This window comes from Diceros bicornis, chromosome 30 (genome assembly GCF_020826845.1).
Source record: "Diceros bicornis minor isolate mBicDic1 chromosome 30, mDicBic1.mat.cur, whole genome shotgun sequence".
Classification (NCBI taxonomy): domain Eukaryota; kingdom Metazoa; phylum Chordata; class Mammalia; order Perissodactyla; family Rhinocerotidae; genus Diceros; species Diceros bicornis.
Window position 1 is genome coordinate 3,135,731 of NC_080769.1, and position 15,563 is coordinate 3,151,293.

At 43.2% G+C, this 15,563-nt stretch overlaps 1 protein-coding gene across 1 annotated transcript in view; it reads right to left on the reverse strand.

Annotated features, from left to right (window-relative positions):
* Positions 1 to 954: 954 nt before the first annotated feature.
* The window catches only part of LOC131394267 (adhesion G protein-coupled receptor E2-like), a 51,937-nt gene continuing 37,328 nt past the window's right edge, over positions 955 to 15,563 (reverse strand). Inside the window, exons 16-20 of the mRNA XM_058525486.1 lie at positions 12,260 to 12,326; positions 11,909 to 12,000; positions 10,829 to 10,997; positions 10,634 to 10,744; positions 955 to 1,143 (exon numbers count right to left, since the gene is read on the reverse strand). Coding sequence (XP_058381469.1) covers positions 1,048 to 1,143; positions 10,634 to 10,744; positions 10,829 to 10,997; positions 11,909 to 12,000; positions 12,260 to 12,326 — 535 coding nt within the window. The 3' untranslated portion in view covers positions 955 to 1,047. The remainder of the gene's footprint in view (positions 1,144 to 10,633; positions 10,745 to 10,828; positions 10,998 to 11,908; positions 12,001 to 12,259; positions 12,327 to 15,563) is intronic.

The following is a 15,563-nucleotide window of genomic DNA, read 5'->3' on the forward strand; positions in this document are numbered from 1 at the left end:
ACCCATGTAGGTGGATAATGGACAAAAATAACTTCTGCCTAGGGCTGGTGATATGCAAGCCCTGACTCTTCTGATTCTCACTCTAGATGATGGCTCCATCTCTGGGTTTTGGGAATAGAAAAATATTTTAATATTTCCCAGACTCTTTATTTTACTCATCTTTCTCCACAAAAACAATAATCCTGCAGAAGGATAAATATTTTGGGGGAGGAGAGATGTCACTTTCTTGTCTTAAAGCATCAGATTGCTTTCTAAGGCAGATGCAGAAACTCCAAACTCCTCCTTTTCCCTACATGCAGACTCCTTCCAAACACCACTCCAAGCAGACTTTCCAAGTTCATCTCCTATCAACGCCCTTCCAGGCAGTATCTAGTATAGTAGCATTTTGAGCATTTGTGTTTATCTACAGTTTCTCTACAACTGGGAACACATCCTGGCTGACTACTTGCCAGCTGTGAGACCATGGAGAAATTAGTTCACATAAGTCTCACTTTCTTCACCCTAAAATGAGAGTAAACAATACTTTCCTTATAGAGTTGTTTGATGTATAAATAATCTCTTTGGTCACTTAACAAATAGCAGTTGAGCCCTTATCATGAGTCTGGCACTATGCTATGTGCTTGGCACTGGATATCCAATGGGGAGGAAAAATAAACATGGTTCTCCCTCCTGTAGAGCCGGAAATCTGGTGAAAGAGACACCTGTGAGTTAGTAATTGCACAAATGAAGGGACCTCAGCACTAATTGAGGTCAGTGCTATGAATAAAAAGAGCACCCTTTATAACTTCTTTCCAGATTGTAATCCTTGAGATGTTAGTTAATATATAGATGGATGTTTTTCAGTTTTTATAAACTTGAATTTCTTTTAATGTATATTGAGGAAGAAAATTCATGATTGCTTATGATGATGTTAAGTTGAAAAAAAAAAAAACCCTGAGAATCAAGGTAAAGATAAAGGCAGGTGACAGAGGACATCATGTATAGAAAACCACGATTCAGTCAGAGGAGTGCCTGAAGTTGGAGAACGTTGACTTAATCCAAAGGGCTTCACACCCCAGGGGTCACTTCTCGGTGAGTGGTGATTGACATCAGTGGAAGCCTCCTGGACCAGCTCCAAGCTATGATCTTTGGCTTCAGAACAACCTAGAAGGGATGAGAATCAAGCGTGCCCTGGGTGGTATTACGCATTTCAGTGTGGATGACAAGGAAATCAAAGGACTAGGGATAGAGACAGAGAGAAATGCACTCCAGGAATCAACCATGAAGTTTTCAGTGTGAGGTTCCTGGCATTTAGTTTTTCTTTGTGCTTTTCAAACAGTTCCAAATGTTCTGCATTTTCCCTTCATTCTTTGTGAAATCATAAAAACCATCCTATGTTCTCTGTGAATAAGGAGTCAATACTCTATTTATAATCCAAACAGTAGTTGCTCAAAGGCGTTATATGGCAAATCTGCCCGTGGATGAGAGAAGAGAGGTGTGGGGACAGATACTCCTTTTCCTTGTCTTTTCTTGGAGGAACTCGTAAGACTGGTCTCTTCACCTGGCTCCTCCAGTTCTCCCCTCTTCACACCACTTCTCAGTCCTTTTCGCCACCACCCTCCCCACTCTCTCCTGCAGCCATCACCGTATTCTCTTACCTTTGTCTCCCTAGTCCTCCCTAAGTCTGCAAAACCCCACCCTATCTAAGCCCCTTACCCATCCCCTCATTGTCCCATATTCTCTCCCATTTGAAGCTCCCGAGTCCAGTCATCTCCACCAAGCCCAGAATCCCCCAGCGCCCAGCTGCCAAAGGGCACTGGGAACACTCTGATTCCTTCCATACGCCCATCTCCTACTTCCCTTCCTGGCCTCACATATCTGCCCCATTCGCTCCATGATCTCCCACATCCCCATTCCAGCAGCAGCCTCTCAGCCCCTCACCTGGTCCCCTGAGCCCTATCAGATATCCATCTGCCTCAAGCCTTCCTGTCTCCCCACAAAACTCCACCCCATATCCAAGTCACTCTAATCCCTCTCCTAATCCTCACTCCCGTTCATTCTTCCAGGACCCTCATACTTCGCTCCCTTCTTTGTCAGCCACACATTCCAGTTTCTCATAGTTCTCCCCGTCCCCCATCCTGTTTGTCCTCAGTGGTCCCAGCCACTTGACAACCATAGGACTTCTGTCCATCTCAGATTGCTGGGTCCATAGTCCTCAGAATGTCTCGAGTTTTCCCAGTCCCGGCAGATCTCCTCATTTTCCCTCAGGCCCCTAGATCTCCCCAACTCATCGCTCCCTCCCCTCCTGTTCCTCCAGTTGCTGAACCACCTCAGACCTATTCAGCCCACCATCCTGAATCCCCAGAAGCCCTCAGAGCCCTCCATTCCCGCGTGTCTCCCTGTATCCTCTGTCCCTCCTAGTCTCCCCCGTCCAACCCCTAACCTCTCTCTGTGACTGCAGTTGCCCCTCGTGCAGTCTCTCTCCAACTCCCTGTTGCTCCCACTTTCTCCCCAGCCCTTCCACAGCACCTAGTGCCTCCACAGGACCCCCAATTCTAGTCTCTTCCAATACAGCCCAATTCCTAATGGATCCCGTTACTATTTCCCCAATCTTACCATCTTCATTCACAAAATTTCCCACCCACTTCTTCCCAGGCCCCTGTCCCTATCTCACGATCAGTCTTTCAAATTCCCACCCCAGAATGCCCCAAAGGAAGACTGGCTGGTCTAGCTCAGTCTATTACAGGTTCCTGCAGTCCAGAGTAGCCCCAATGGTCCCCTCCATTCACTCCATTTTTCTACTTCTTCCTCCATGACCTTCCTTCCATTTCACTTCTTAGGCCACCCCTCTAATCCCGAGGAACTTCCATACCCCAGACTTTTCACACTTGCATGCTCAGATCACTAATACCCAAGTGCCCATCCTCTGGATATCAAAGTCATCCCTGAGATTTGCGGACTCCAACTCTGGAGATTCTCCTGTTTCAAGTTTTGTGGCACGTGACGTTTGAAATTCCGGTTCCGTGACACATGGTCTCCTTAACTTCTGGCTTCTGAGAGCAGCTGGTTACATACTTCCAGTGTCCAGATTCTATGTTCTCCACGAAGGGGCTAAATCCTGAATGAGTCCCTGTTTCCTCATCCACACAGTGACCAGCAGATCCAGGAATAGGGACAACCAGTGAGGGGAGCTGCTCACAGCAGACCCCCCAAAGTGGAGAGCTGAAGAGAAAGATCTCTTCAACTTTGTATCTTAGCCCGTTTTCCCACCTGCTCTCTTTAATGGGCATGGTCTTGTACTGGAACTCTGTCGAGAGAAGTGGAACACCACTGCAGGGACTTCTCTCATGGCTGTTTCTGACATGATGACAGAATTCCAGAGAAATGAGCTGGGAAAACCCCATGCTAACTTGCCCTGGTTAACTCTGTTCATCTTTGGTTTTCATACTACAGCTTAATCTTTACTTTCTCACTTAACATTCAAAAATGACCCAGGAGGAAATTAGTACTGTTATTCCCGTTATAAATAAGAGAATAGATTTGATAGATTTTAAAAGGCGAAGATATGGAGGCAAATGCTGAGATCTGCCTCCCAAACCATAACCATCGAGGAATGTGGCAATCAGTGGACCCGAGAGAACACTCTCACCTGCCCTCTACAACCACAGCTGGTTCCCCTTCTGCCATGTCCCAAGAGTGGTTGTGTGTCTCCTAGACCACAGTATCTACTATACTGCATTTTCCCTTTCTCCTGGTTTTCCACCTTACATATTGCTAGGGTTGAATGTTTATGCCCCCCTGCCCCAAAAATTCATATGTTGAAGCTCTAACCCCTGATGTGATGGTATATGGGGGCTTGGGAGATAATTAGGGGTAGATGAGAGTGGGACCCTCATAGTAGGATTAGTGCCCTTATAAGAAGGGAAACAAGAGAATTTGATTTCTTTCTCTCTCCACGCTTGAGCGGGAAGAAAATGCCATGAGCGACAAGATGGCCATCTGCAAGCCAGGAAGAGAGCTCTCACCAGAAACCAAATCCTGTCAAATCTTGATCTTGGCCTTCCCTGCCTCCAGAACTGTGAAAAAACAAATGTCTGTTGTTTAAGCCACCCAGTCTATGGTATGATTTTATGGCAGCCTGAGCTGACTAATACACAGGTCCTCAAGACCCCTGGGCATGGGGATCATGTCTGCCTTGTTCATTTTAGTTTCTTTCAGTTTAGCATGATGCCTTTCAAAGGAGTAGGTGCTCATTAAATATTTGAAGAGTCAATGAATAAATTGGTGTAGGATGAAGAGCTCCCCTGAATATCCATATTATGTCCATAAATAATGTTTTATTAAAACACAGCCATGATCATTCATCTGTGAGAGTCTATGGTAGTTTTCCTGCTACAATAGCAGAGTTGAGTTGTTGCTATAGATATCTGGCTGTCATGGTTAATTTTATGTGGCAACTTGACTGAGCCACAGGATGCCCACATAGCTGGTTAGGCATGATTTCAGGGTATATCTGTGAGGGTGTTTCCAGAAGAGATTAGCATTTGAACTGGTGGACTGTGTAAAGTAGATGGCCCTCTCCAGTGTGGATGGGCATCACTCAATCCATTGAGGGTCTGGATAGAAGAAAAAAACCGGAGAAAGTTTGAATGAACTCAGCTGGACTGTATGAGCTGGGACATCAGTCTTCTGCCCTCGGTGCTCCTGGTTCTCAGGCTTTCAGACCCAGACCAGAATCTATGGCTCTCTAGCTCTCAGGCCTTCAAACTATACCACAGGCTTTCCTGGGTTTTCAAATGGCAGGTGGCAGATTGGGGGAATTCTCAGCCTCCATTATCATGTGAGTCGTTACTTCATAATATGTAAATCTTTTCATATATACATATATATGTATGCGAGTGTGTATGGGTGTTTATATATATGTGTGTGTGTATATATATATATATTTATATATATGTATATGTAGGTTCTATTTCTCTGGAGAACCCTGACTAATACACTGGCCCACAAAACCTAAAATATACATATCATGATCTGAGCTTTCAAACTATCTGTATCTTGGTGTGAGGATGAAAGGAGATGGTGTCTGTGAAATAGTTTATACTCAAGGGTCCAGCTGCGTGACTTGGTTTATAGAAACCTTTCTGCCTCAGTGTCAACTCCAGCTGTAAAAATCACTTCCTTTTCCCCTGAAAGCTCCATCAAGGCAGGACTTGTGTCTCTCCTGATCTCTGGCTTGGACACGGTGATTAGTCAATATTTTTGAATGAGTGAATAATTAAACCCATAGAAAACAGAACAAAGGAATTAAGAAATCCAGTCTATGGTGTGAACATCACTGTTCTTTTGGATGTTGTTGGTGTAAAGATCCACTGAGGCTGCTTTTCCTGCTCGTAGACTTTCAGCATCTGGAAGAGTCTTTGTAGGAAGGAGAGGCTTCAGAAAAGGGCTGAACCCCTAGAATAGGACCACACCTGGCATTTTATATGTTGAATGTTTTCTGAGCATACTGTAGGGCACAGGAAAATTCCAGATTTCACAGGAACTGAGTGTCGAGCATGTCCACAATGACATCGTTCACATTGCTGACACCATGGATTTCTTGAAACACACACCACAAAGTCTTCTTTTATCATCTCTTAATGGCTCAAGGAATGAGAGTTCTGATTTTCCATGGGATAAGAGGATATAGTTCAAAAGATATTTTAATTAACCTGGAAAGATAATATTTTAGACATGATATATAAGACTACAGAAAGATAACTTAAAGTTTCCTTTGAAAAAAAATAAGAATTTAAGAAAGGCTTAATCACAAAATTTCCTTGCCAGATGGATTTGTCAGTGTAAGATCAAAAGGCCTTATCAGATTGCATTCTGCTAGACCCTGGTCTTTCTCAGAAGTCCCTTCTCCCTGCATTTCCTAACCCCTAAGTTACGGAAGATAACATCCATTAAATCTGCTACAAAAAATAATCTATCTGTTTCAAAGTGTGTTTCCTGATCCCTCTGCTTCAGAATTTGTGATATGTTGCTTTATGCATGGAGTCATAAAAGAGGGCAGGTGAGAAATTAATGAAACGTGGGAAATATTATTTATTGTTATTCACTTAAGATAGAAAGGAAGAAGCAGTAAATTCTCTTTTGTTCCCCTAATTCTTTCCAGCCCCAATATGAGTCATTTATTTCTAGGTCTATAGGAATCTCAGTGTAATTTCCGGTTTTGAGATGGGTAACTACACATGCCTATGTCTACTCAAGAAGTTTATAAATACTGTACTTCAGGAAATTATTCAGACCTGAGCACAAGTGAAAATATTGTGTTATTCTTGAAGGAGACTGCAGGAACCCAGGGAAGAGATGCCAGAATGAGAGTGAGACATCTTTACGTCTTAACACAACAGAGACTACAAATTTTAGGAGAGAGCATAAAATAACGTTACACTAAGCAGTGGATTTTCTTGGTCCTTTGCCCAGAAATAGTAGAAATAGTTGATGAGATTACTTGAATTTAGAAGACTTCGTTGGCTCTCTGATGCCATTACTGTATTTCTCTCACAGAAAGTATATGTTTCCTTTCTTCATATGTATGTCAACGTGGGAGTGGTGGTAAATATTTCTTCAAATATCTATAATATCATGGAGATTTCGGTGGCTCTACAATAGGTAGACGAAACCTATGTACCAGGTGTAGTAGACAGAATAATGATCCCCAAAAATGCCCACATCCTAATCTCTGAAACCTATGAGTATGTTACTTTACATGGAACACGGATTAAGGTGAGGATCTTGAGGTGGAAAAATTTTCGAGGATTTTCCAGGTGAGCCAATGTAATGACTAGGGTTTTTAAAAAGAAAAGAAGGAGGCAAAAGAGTCAAACATGGGAAAGGAGACATAATGACAGAAGCACAGGAGAAAGAGACAGAGAGATTTGAAGATGCTACACTGCAGGCTTTGAAGATTGAGTGGATCAAGGGGCTACTAGCCCAGAAATGCAGGCAGCCCCTAGAAGCTGGGAAAGGTGAGGAAATGGATATTCCTCTAGAATCTCCAGAAGGAACGCAGCTCTGAAGATACCTTGATTTTAGTCCCATGAGACCATTTGGACTTTCTACTTCTAGAACTATAAGATAAATTTGTGTTCTTTTCAGCAGTAAGTCTGTGGTAATTTGTTACAACAGCAGCATGGAACAAATACAATCAAAGTATAGATGTGAAAGTATCAGTTTTCTGGGATTCTGGAGTGAGGGAAGCTTCAATTTGCTTCAAGGGCTCCTAGGAACTAGCTCCCAGGGATGAGGATGTGGCCTTGCTGAGGCTGAGCTAACTCAGGAATGTAGAGGATCAGGTACTGTTAGCATTCCCTTAAACAAAAAGGTGTGGATTATTTGTTATATTCTTCCTGAATGAGTGCAAGTGCTGAGTGGGCCAGGGCTGTGATGCAGCAAGAATGGAGCCTCTCAGATCTGTGGGACCCTCCCTTGTGTGGACGACATCAGCTATACTGCGGGATGCTGCATCAGCTCCTGCTCCGTTACGTTGTGCATCCTTGGCTGAATCAACATTTACAGCGTGTGGGAGGGGTGTTCAGCCCCTCCCAGCAAAGCACAATCCACTTGAAAGCCAGAAAATGGACGCAAGTAATTAGTCCTGAGTCTAAGAAAGCTGTCTCATTTGAAGGGAGGAGAGGAAGGAGGCAATTGAGGATTTAAAATGTTTAGCAACTTTACAAAGTTCACGTAGCAAGCACTTGGTAGAGCTGATAATTCATTCCAGATCTGTTTCAGTCTGGGAACTAAGATCTACTCAAAGCTCTAGATCATAAGGAAATATTTGGGTGTTAATAGGTAGCCATGAGGGTTAATAATAAATCAGTAACTAAGGCAGAGAATTATCTTGAAATTCCCGAAAGAGGCACCATAAACTGATCAATAGTTTGTTCTAATATTTTACCCTCATCATGGTCAGACAGTTCATTCATTCATTCTTTTGTTTGTTCAGTAGACAATTGTTGAACACTTGAGAAGTGTTAGATGCTGGAGAGAGATTGATGAACAAGACAGTTCCTGCCACGTTCTGCAGCTGCAGTTTGTTCATTCATTAACTTAGTTAATCACGAAGCAATTATGTATCGAGCATTTCTACATGTCTGGCCCTGTGTGAAATGTTGGGGATACAATAGGAAGGAAAAGCAACATGGTGCCTGATGGGGCTGAAATCAAGAGGAAGACAGACATTAATCATATAGTGAAAACCAAGAGTAAAATGACTTGGACAAATGCTGTGCAGGAAAGGTACAAGGGCTATCAGAGTGAAAAACAAGAGAATCTGACCTAATACGAGCAGGCAGAGAAGGCTCCTTGGAGGAATTGACATACAAGCTGAGGTCTTAAGGCTTACATAGTTTTGACTCAAGGAAGACAAAACAGTGTTTCAAGAAGAGGGAATATGTGCAAAGCCTTTGTTCCAAAGAAGCAAAGTGAATTTTAAAAATTCAAAGGAATTTCATGTGGCTGGAATAATGGGGAGTATGTGATAGATGAAGCTGGAGAGGTAAGCAGGGAACAACCCAAGAAAATTCTCATTGATTCATGGATTTCAGGTTTGATCCTACATGTAATGGGTTTAACAAAGAAGTGACATGATTTTATTTGTGTTTTGAAAAGATCCCTCTGACTTCTGTGTAAAGGATGCATTAGGACGTGACAAGAGGAGAAAGGAATTGTCAGTTAGGAGGATAGTGCGGTTGTTCAAGCAGGTAAAGACGGCAGCCTAGCTGAGGATGGGGTGATGGGGATTGAGCCAGCTGGACACACTGGGGACATGTTGAGAAGATAAGAACAACAGGACTGTATAATGGATAGGTTGTGATGGGAAATAAGATAATTGTTGAGAGCAACTTTCAGGTTCCAAACTTGTGCCACAGGATGGATGCAGTGCCATTCAGAGAGAAAGACACCATGGGAAAGGATTGCATTAGGATAAAGATTGCAAGTCTGCATTGGAAGGCTGAGTTGAAGGTGTCTTTGAGATATCAAAAATGTCAAATAAACAAGTGGAAATACCCCTCGAGATCTCAGAGGATAAGTCAGAGCTAGAGAAACATACAAGGCCATCATTTGTATCTAGATGGTGACTGAATATAGGAATGCTTGCTGTTGTCTAGGAAGAAAGAATTTCATGAGAACTGAAGTTGTTCTGGAACCAAACCACCAGATGGAGCTATAAAGAAGACAGAGAGAAAAAGTAGAGAGAATGAAAGAAAGATATGGGGGTGGGGCCTGGTTTAAGTAGAATCTAGAAAGGATAAGGATGGAGAGTTTCATGAGAAAGGAGTGATGAATAGTGTCAGAAGTTTCTGAGAGGACTTTTAGGGACATGAAGATCATTGTAGGCCTAAGAGATGTATGTTTTGGTGGAATGATGCTGGAAAGAAGCCATATTTGCGTGGGCTGAGGGAGTGAGTTTAAGGCAGGGAAATGGAGACACAGAGAAAAGTCAACTCTTGGCTGGTAGCTATCACAGGGCCAATTAATACATGTTTGTAAGATAAAAGAGAATAAAACGTGTTTCCATGACTATGGGAACAACATTGTTGAGAAGGTGAGGGAAGGAAAGAGGGAGCGAGGGAGGAAGGGAAAGAGAGAGAGAGGGGATGTGTGAACAATAATGTAAGGATAATTGATAAGGCATGAAGGATGAGATCCAAAGTGGAGGTGGAAGCACTGTCTTCAGAAAAGAAAAGGGAAATTGTGTCAATGACACAAGGATGTGGAGAGGATGCACGTGGTGTTTGGTTGGTATGGCTGATGGCATGAGGTATGCAAAGTATCATGGTAATAACTGACTTTCTCTGTGAAATAGGTGATGAGACCATTTGCTGAGAAAGGGAGGAGATAGAAGATTCAGCAGCAGAACCACTGCTGGGTGAACAAGGTAACAAGAGAAATGCAGAAGGACTTCCTGGCAGCATAGTAGGCTCTTTCAAATGGGAAGGACGACTCAAGGAATTTAATAGAATATGGAAGAGGTGAGAAAGTGTAGGCAAAAGAACTTTGAAAGTTTAATCTAGTAAGTGTCGCTTCTTACTAATCACTGCCATGAATCATCCCATGCCATTCCTGCTTTTCCTTGCTGGTTTTGCAGTGGGTAGAGGGTGCTGAAATATCAGGCAGTGTTTTTAAGAAAGCCTAATATGCTAGCTACCACTTATTTTGGTTTAATTCATAAATGCGTACATCATTTTCCTCCATTTCAGCCTTTTTGTGGGTACTGCTGAGTGACTGTGAGATAGAAGTGGGTGTAGAGGAAAAGGATAGAGTAACGTGGCTCTGAGGAAATGTGCATCACCGCTTTACATCATGGATTCTTGCTTGTTTAGGTAAGATGCACGGCAGCTAGCAGGTGTTCAGTAAGAGTGTGATGTATAAAAGTCTAGATGGACACCATTCCCTAAGAAGTAAGAGCAAAATATGTTTTTTTAAATAAGCTTTTAAACTGAGCCAATTGCTAATGGTAAATGAGTCCAGCAGTAAACCAATTGTGGGCCATCCCAGGGCATCCCCTGCTGCAGACACAGGTTGCCCAGTGTGGGAGGCACGTGCTACTCAAGCAGATCAGTCAGTAGAGTATTCTGGGAGCACTGCATGATCTTACCATGTTGAGTTTGGAGGCATCAGACATGGCCCTGCTGGAGAGCGTGTACATCTCAGACTCGCCTTTGATTTTTCTGACCCTTTTAAACCATTTCCCATATTGCTTCCGGACCTGCAGAGGCAAGTATACTCTGGGTCAGCTCACTGAGAGGAGTGAGGATGGGAAAAGTCCTGAGTGGGAGTCGAACAGTGGCACCTGCTGGCTGAGGAGGCAGTACACCAGGAAGATGAAGACGCCCTGCAAGCTGTTGATGATGGTGAAGAGGTAGGCCATGACGTGGGCAGCTGGACCCACCTGCAGAATTCCCAGACACCACGTGCAGCCCAAGATGAAGAGCTGGGCTGTTGCTTTAAATGTCAGCATCCTGGGGAGGAGAACGAAGGAGGATAGTGATGCACCCAGAGCAATACAATCAAACCATTCTCATCTCCGCCCCATGGATGCTCTTGCATTACCCTGCTGGTAATGAATTCTCAGACTGCATTGTGATCAATTTGATCTTTACTGTCAATGATTCCACACAGTAGACGTGCCACTCGGGTCCAGGACAGCATTCTAATTTGGATTGAGAGTTTGCTTTTCAAAATCCAGAGGGTCAAATTGTAAGTTTCAAAAAATTTTTTGATGCTCCATACAGATCCCTGCTTTCATTCAACCAACACTAATGAGGAGGTACTGCACCTTAGGCTATGTGCTGGGGCCTGGGCATTAAAAATAACAAAGGCAAGATTTCTATTTTCATTTGGAAAGGATAATGATATGACATAGAAGAAAGAGCGTTAAATTTGCACAAGGGTTCCTGGAGCAAAGGATTGCCCAACTCTCCTAGATTTGATGGTGACTAGGAGTTTTTCCAGAGAGAGAAATGGATGGGGGATGAGAAGGAGCCTTAACTGACAGTGAGGTATAAAAGTGTAGACTGGGCTTTGGGAGCAGTCACAGATTTTTCTAAGTTCTTCATAGGCACATAAATGTTCTTTGCACTTTTGTCATAGGACTGCTGACAAAAGTCCAAAGAATGTTTATCAACAAATGTCAATCCTTCCCATTTCTGAGGTAGTTACAAGCTGGGATTAGAGATGGACAGAACATTTTGGGGGCGTGTCAGACACACACCACTGAATCTGATCGGGCTGCCTTTGAGGCATAAATGGCTTTGTTTACTCGAGTTCCCTCAGAAGACCCTGAGAAGGGACATCAGGGGTTACTGCAGCACATGGCTTTGCTTTGGGACCACGCGTGTCTGTGGGGTTGTCACTCTCTTCTCCATCTTACCTTGTGTTCTCGAGGGTGGACACATCACTGTTGAGGGAAGAGAGTTTGCTTTTCAAAATCCAGAGGGTCACCAGAAAGAAAGTTACATTGACCTTCAGGAAACAACAGAAAGTTTATTGAGTAAAATTTCCATCTGTTTCTGTATCCTAGCCTGTCCAACATCAATTACACAATTAATTAGTTTTAATATTTAGCAACAGTGTTAGAGTTTGTAGTTTGAGAGCAGTTTAGAAAACCAAACCAAATCCATGAGAAGCCAAGGACATTCCTGCTCCTGTCCCCTTACTTATAATTCTGCTCTTCTAATTGCCCTCAGCTGAGCATTAAGGATGCTCTGATGTCATCACTCACAGAGAAGACGGCACAGACTGGTCCAAGGAAGTTCCATATGAATCCCTTTTCTGAGTGGAGCCAGCAGCTGAGCAAGAGAGAGAATAAAAATATGCATTGGTCCTTAGGGATATAGAACAATTATGCAAATTCACCCATTCATTCATCCTTCAACAAATATTGAGTGCCTTCTCTGTGATAGGCTCTGTGGTTGGCTCTGAAGATCTAGTGGTGAAGAAAGTAAACATCATTTTAAGTTCCACAAATCTCACATAGGGTAGGAGACACACAATTAGGCACACTGTGACAATAAAACAAAAACAGGAGGCTATGAGAATGTATCATAGATGTCATGCTTAGTTTGGGGTCTAAGAGTTTAGGATTTTTAGGGAAGGTTCCTCAGTGAAATAATAGTTCAGTTGAGATATGAAAAATGAGTGGACGTTACTGAGATAAACAATGTTGAAGCAAGGGAGAAGTCTGTAAATTTTTAGGTTCACAGGACTCAAGTTTTCAAGAGTGCTTCTAAAGGGCCTTTCCTACACTATTCAATTTATTCATTATTCATCTGCTGCAAAACCCATCCACTGAGTTTAAAATAATTTTTCTGGCTTTATTGAGATATATTTCACATACCATAAAATTCACCCACTTAAACTGTACAGCTCAATGATCTTCAGAATATTCAGATTTGTGCAACCATAATCACATTCTAACTTTAGAACATTTTCAACTCCTCAAAGAGAAACTTTGGAGTGATGTCAGCACCATGGTGGAGTGAGTTGTTCCCTTTGTCTCTCCCCTCTAAGTTACAACCACTTGGAAATCCATTGACCAACAGAGGACTCCCTACACAGCACGACAGGACACCTAAGAGATCCATGCATCTATACATCTGAAGGTGGGTGGACTGGACCCCAAGGAGGCAGTAGAACCAGGGGAGAAGCCCCCACTCCCTCCCCTGGCAGCAGTGGCCCAGGGCAGTGGTCCCCACGCCAGTGCATGTGCCTACAAGCTGATGCTATGGGGCCAGAAACAAGAGGTGTGGCTTGATCCTTGCCCATCCCCCATGGATCCAGTGCATGCACCTGTGAACAGACAATGTGGGAGCTGAAACACTAGGTGTGCCTTAGCCCCTGTACCCCCACCCAGCACTGGCAGGTGGCACAATGCCCTGAGAATTCAGGACACAGGGGAGCCAGTGACCCAGTCCCATTTCCCACCCTCAGCAGTGGCCCACACTTTCCAACATGGGGACAGTATGCAAAATTTGGATTTTCCTGCCTGGGGAAGGTCACCCTGACTTGAATTTGCAAAACACACCAGCGAACACCAGAGACCAGAGGCCACACCAGCAAGCAGCAACCACAACGGCTCCCTGCATAGCCTGTCTGCTCCCTCCCAGTAGTGGCAGGTGGAACCTGTGACCAGAGGCCTCAGGAGTCACAGCAGAACCAGTGACCCAGCCCCAGTGGCAGCACCTGCAACACTGGCTCCACCAGCAGCAGGGGCTGTTTACAAGTCCCCATGGCCCTGGGCCACCAGCACTGACAGTGACACCTGTGAACCCATGGTACCTGGCAGCAGTGCAGGCAGCACATTCTGACAAACAGGGAGCAGCAGCACAGGTGGTGCACAGGGCAGCAGCATCTCAGCCCATGGAGAGTCCATAGGGAGCCAGTGGAGGAACATGAGACCCAGGTGACCCCAGAAGCAGCAGAAGTGCTCACAGCCTGGTGACCCCCATGGAGACACCCAAGACTGCAGAAACAGCATAAGCAGCAAGGCACCAGCAACCTCAGAGGCACAAGTGGCACAAGGAGGGCACTGATGACGCCTCTAGCAGAGGCAGTGCAGGGTGGAAAGTGCAGGCTCTCAAATACAACCAGAAGCAGCTCAGAACTCAGCTTTTGGGTATGCTTGTTTGGGTACCCAAAGCTGTACCCAAACAAGAAAGGTAGTTATTACTACAAATGCACTGGCAGAGGATCAATTCATCAAATACCACGAAGATCTACAGTAACACGGCAGAACAGACAGAGTGTGACAACCCTCTAGAAACCAAACCTGACGTCACAGAAAATTTCAGTCTAACTGACAGAGAATTCAAAATAGCTGTCAAGAATAAACTCAAGAAGTTACAGGAAAGCATAGAAAGACAGTTCAATGAGCTCAAGAATAAAATTAATGAACAGAAGGAGTACAATATCAAAGAGAGTGAAACTCAAAAAAACAAATAATTCTTGAGATGAAGAACACAATTAATGAGATGAGAAATAGAAAGCTTTAAAAATAGAGCAGACAATATGCAAGAGAGAATTAGTGAGCTTCAAGATAGAAATCTAGAAGTGATTCAGGTGGAGGAAGAGAGAGAGAATAAGATTTTTTAAAAATGAAGAAATTCTACGAAAAATATTGGACTCAATAAGGAAAAGTAATACAAGGATAATAGGCATCCAAGAAGGAGAACAGAGAGAGAAAGGAGCAAAAGGCTTATTCAAAAAAATATTAGCTGAGATTTTCCCAAACATGGGGCAGGAACTGGACATAGGAAGCATATAGAACTAGACATATGAAGCTATAGGAGTTCTGGACAATAGAACTCCTAATATCTCAATGCAAGAGACATTCTCAAAGGCATATAAAATTAAAACTGTCAAAAGTCAATGAGAAAGAGAATATTAAGGGTAGCAAGAGAAAAGAAAATAACCTACAAAGGAAATCCTATCACACTTTCAGCAGATTTCTCAGCAGAAACATTACATGCTAGGAGAGAGTGAAAAGATATAGTCAAAATACTGGAAGACAAAAACTATTAGCCAAGAATACTATATCCAGCAAAATAAACTTTCAGATAGTATGAAGAAATAAAAGCTTTCCCAGACAAACAAAAGCTGAGGGAGTTCATTGCCACTTCAATAAATAATGAAGGGAGACCTCCTACCTGAAACAAAAAGGCAAAGGTTTACAAAGCTTGCAGCAAAGACATAAGTGACAAAATCAGAAAATTGCAGCTGTATACCAGAACAAGTGAGCAAAGATTTAATTATAACATAAAGGATAAAGGGAAAGAAAGCATCGAAAAGAAGTTCTCTTTGGTCACAAACTCAAAACACAAAAAAGAATAATTTGGGACAACATAGAAGGGGAAGAGGGAAGAGATGGCACCTGCATAGGCTAATGAAGATAAGAGGCTATCAGAAAAAGGACTATCTAATCTATGAACTCTTTTATACAAACCTCATGGTAACTACAATACAGAAAGTCAGAGCAGAATCACAGATCATGAATAAAGAGAAAACTGAGAAAACCATAACAGAAGACT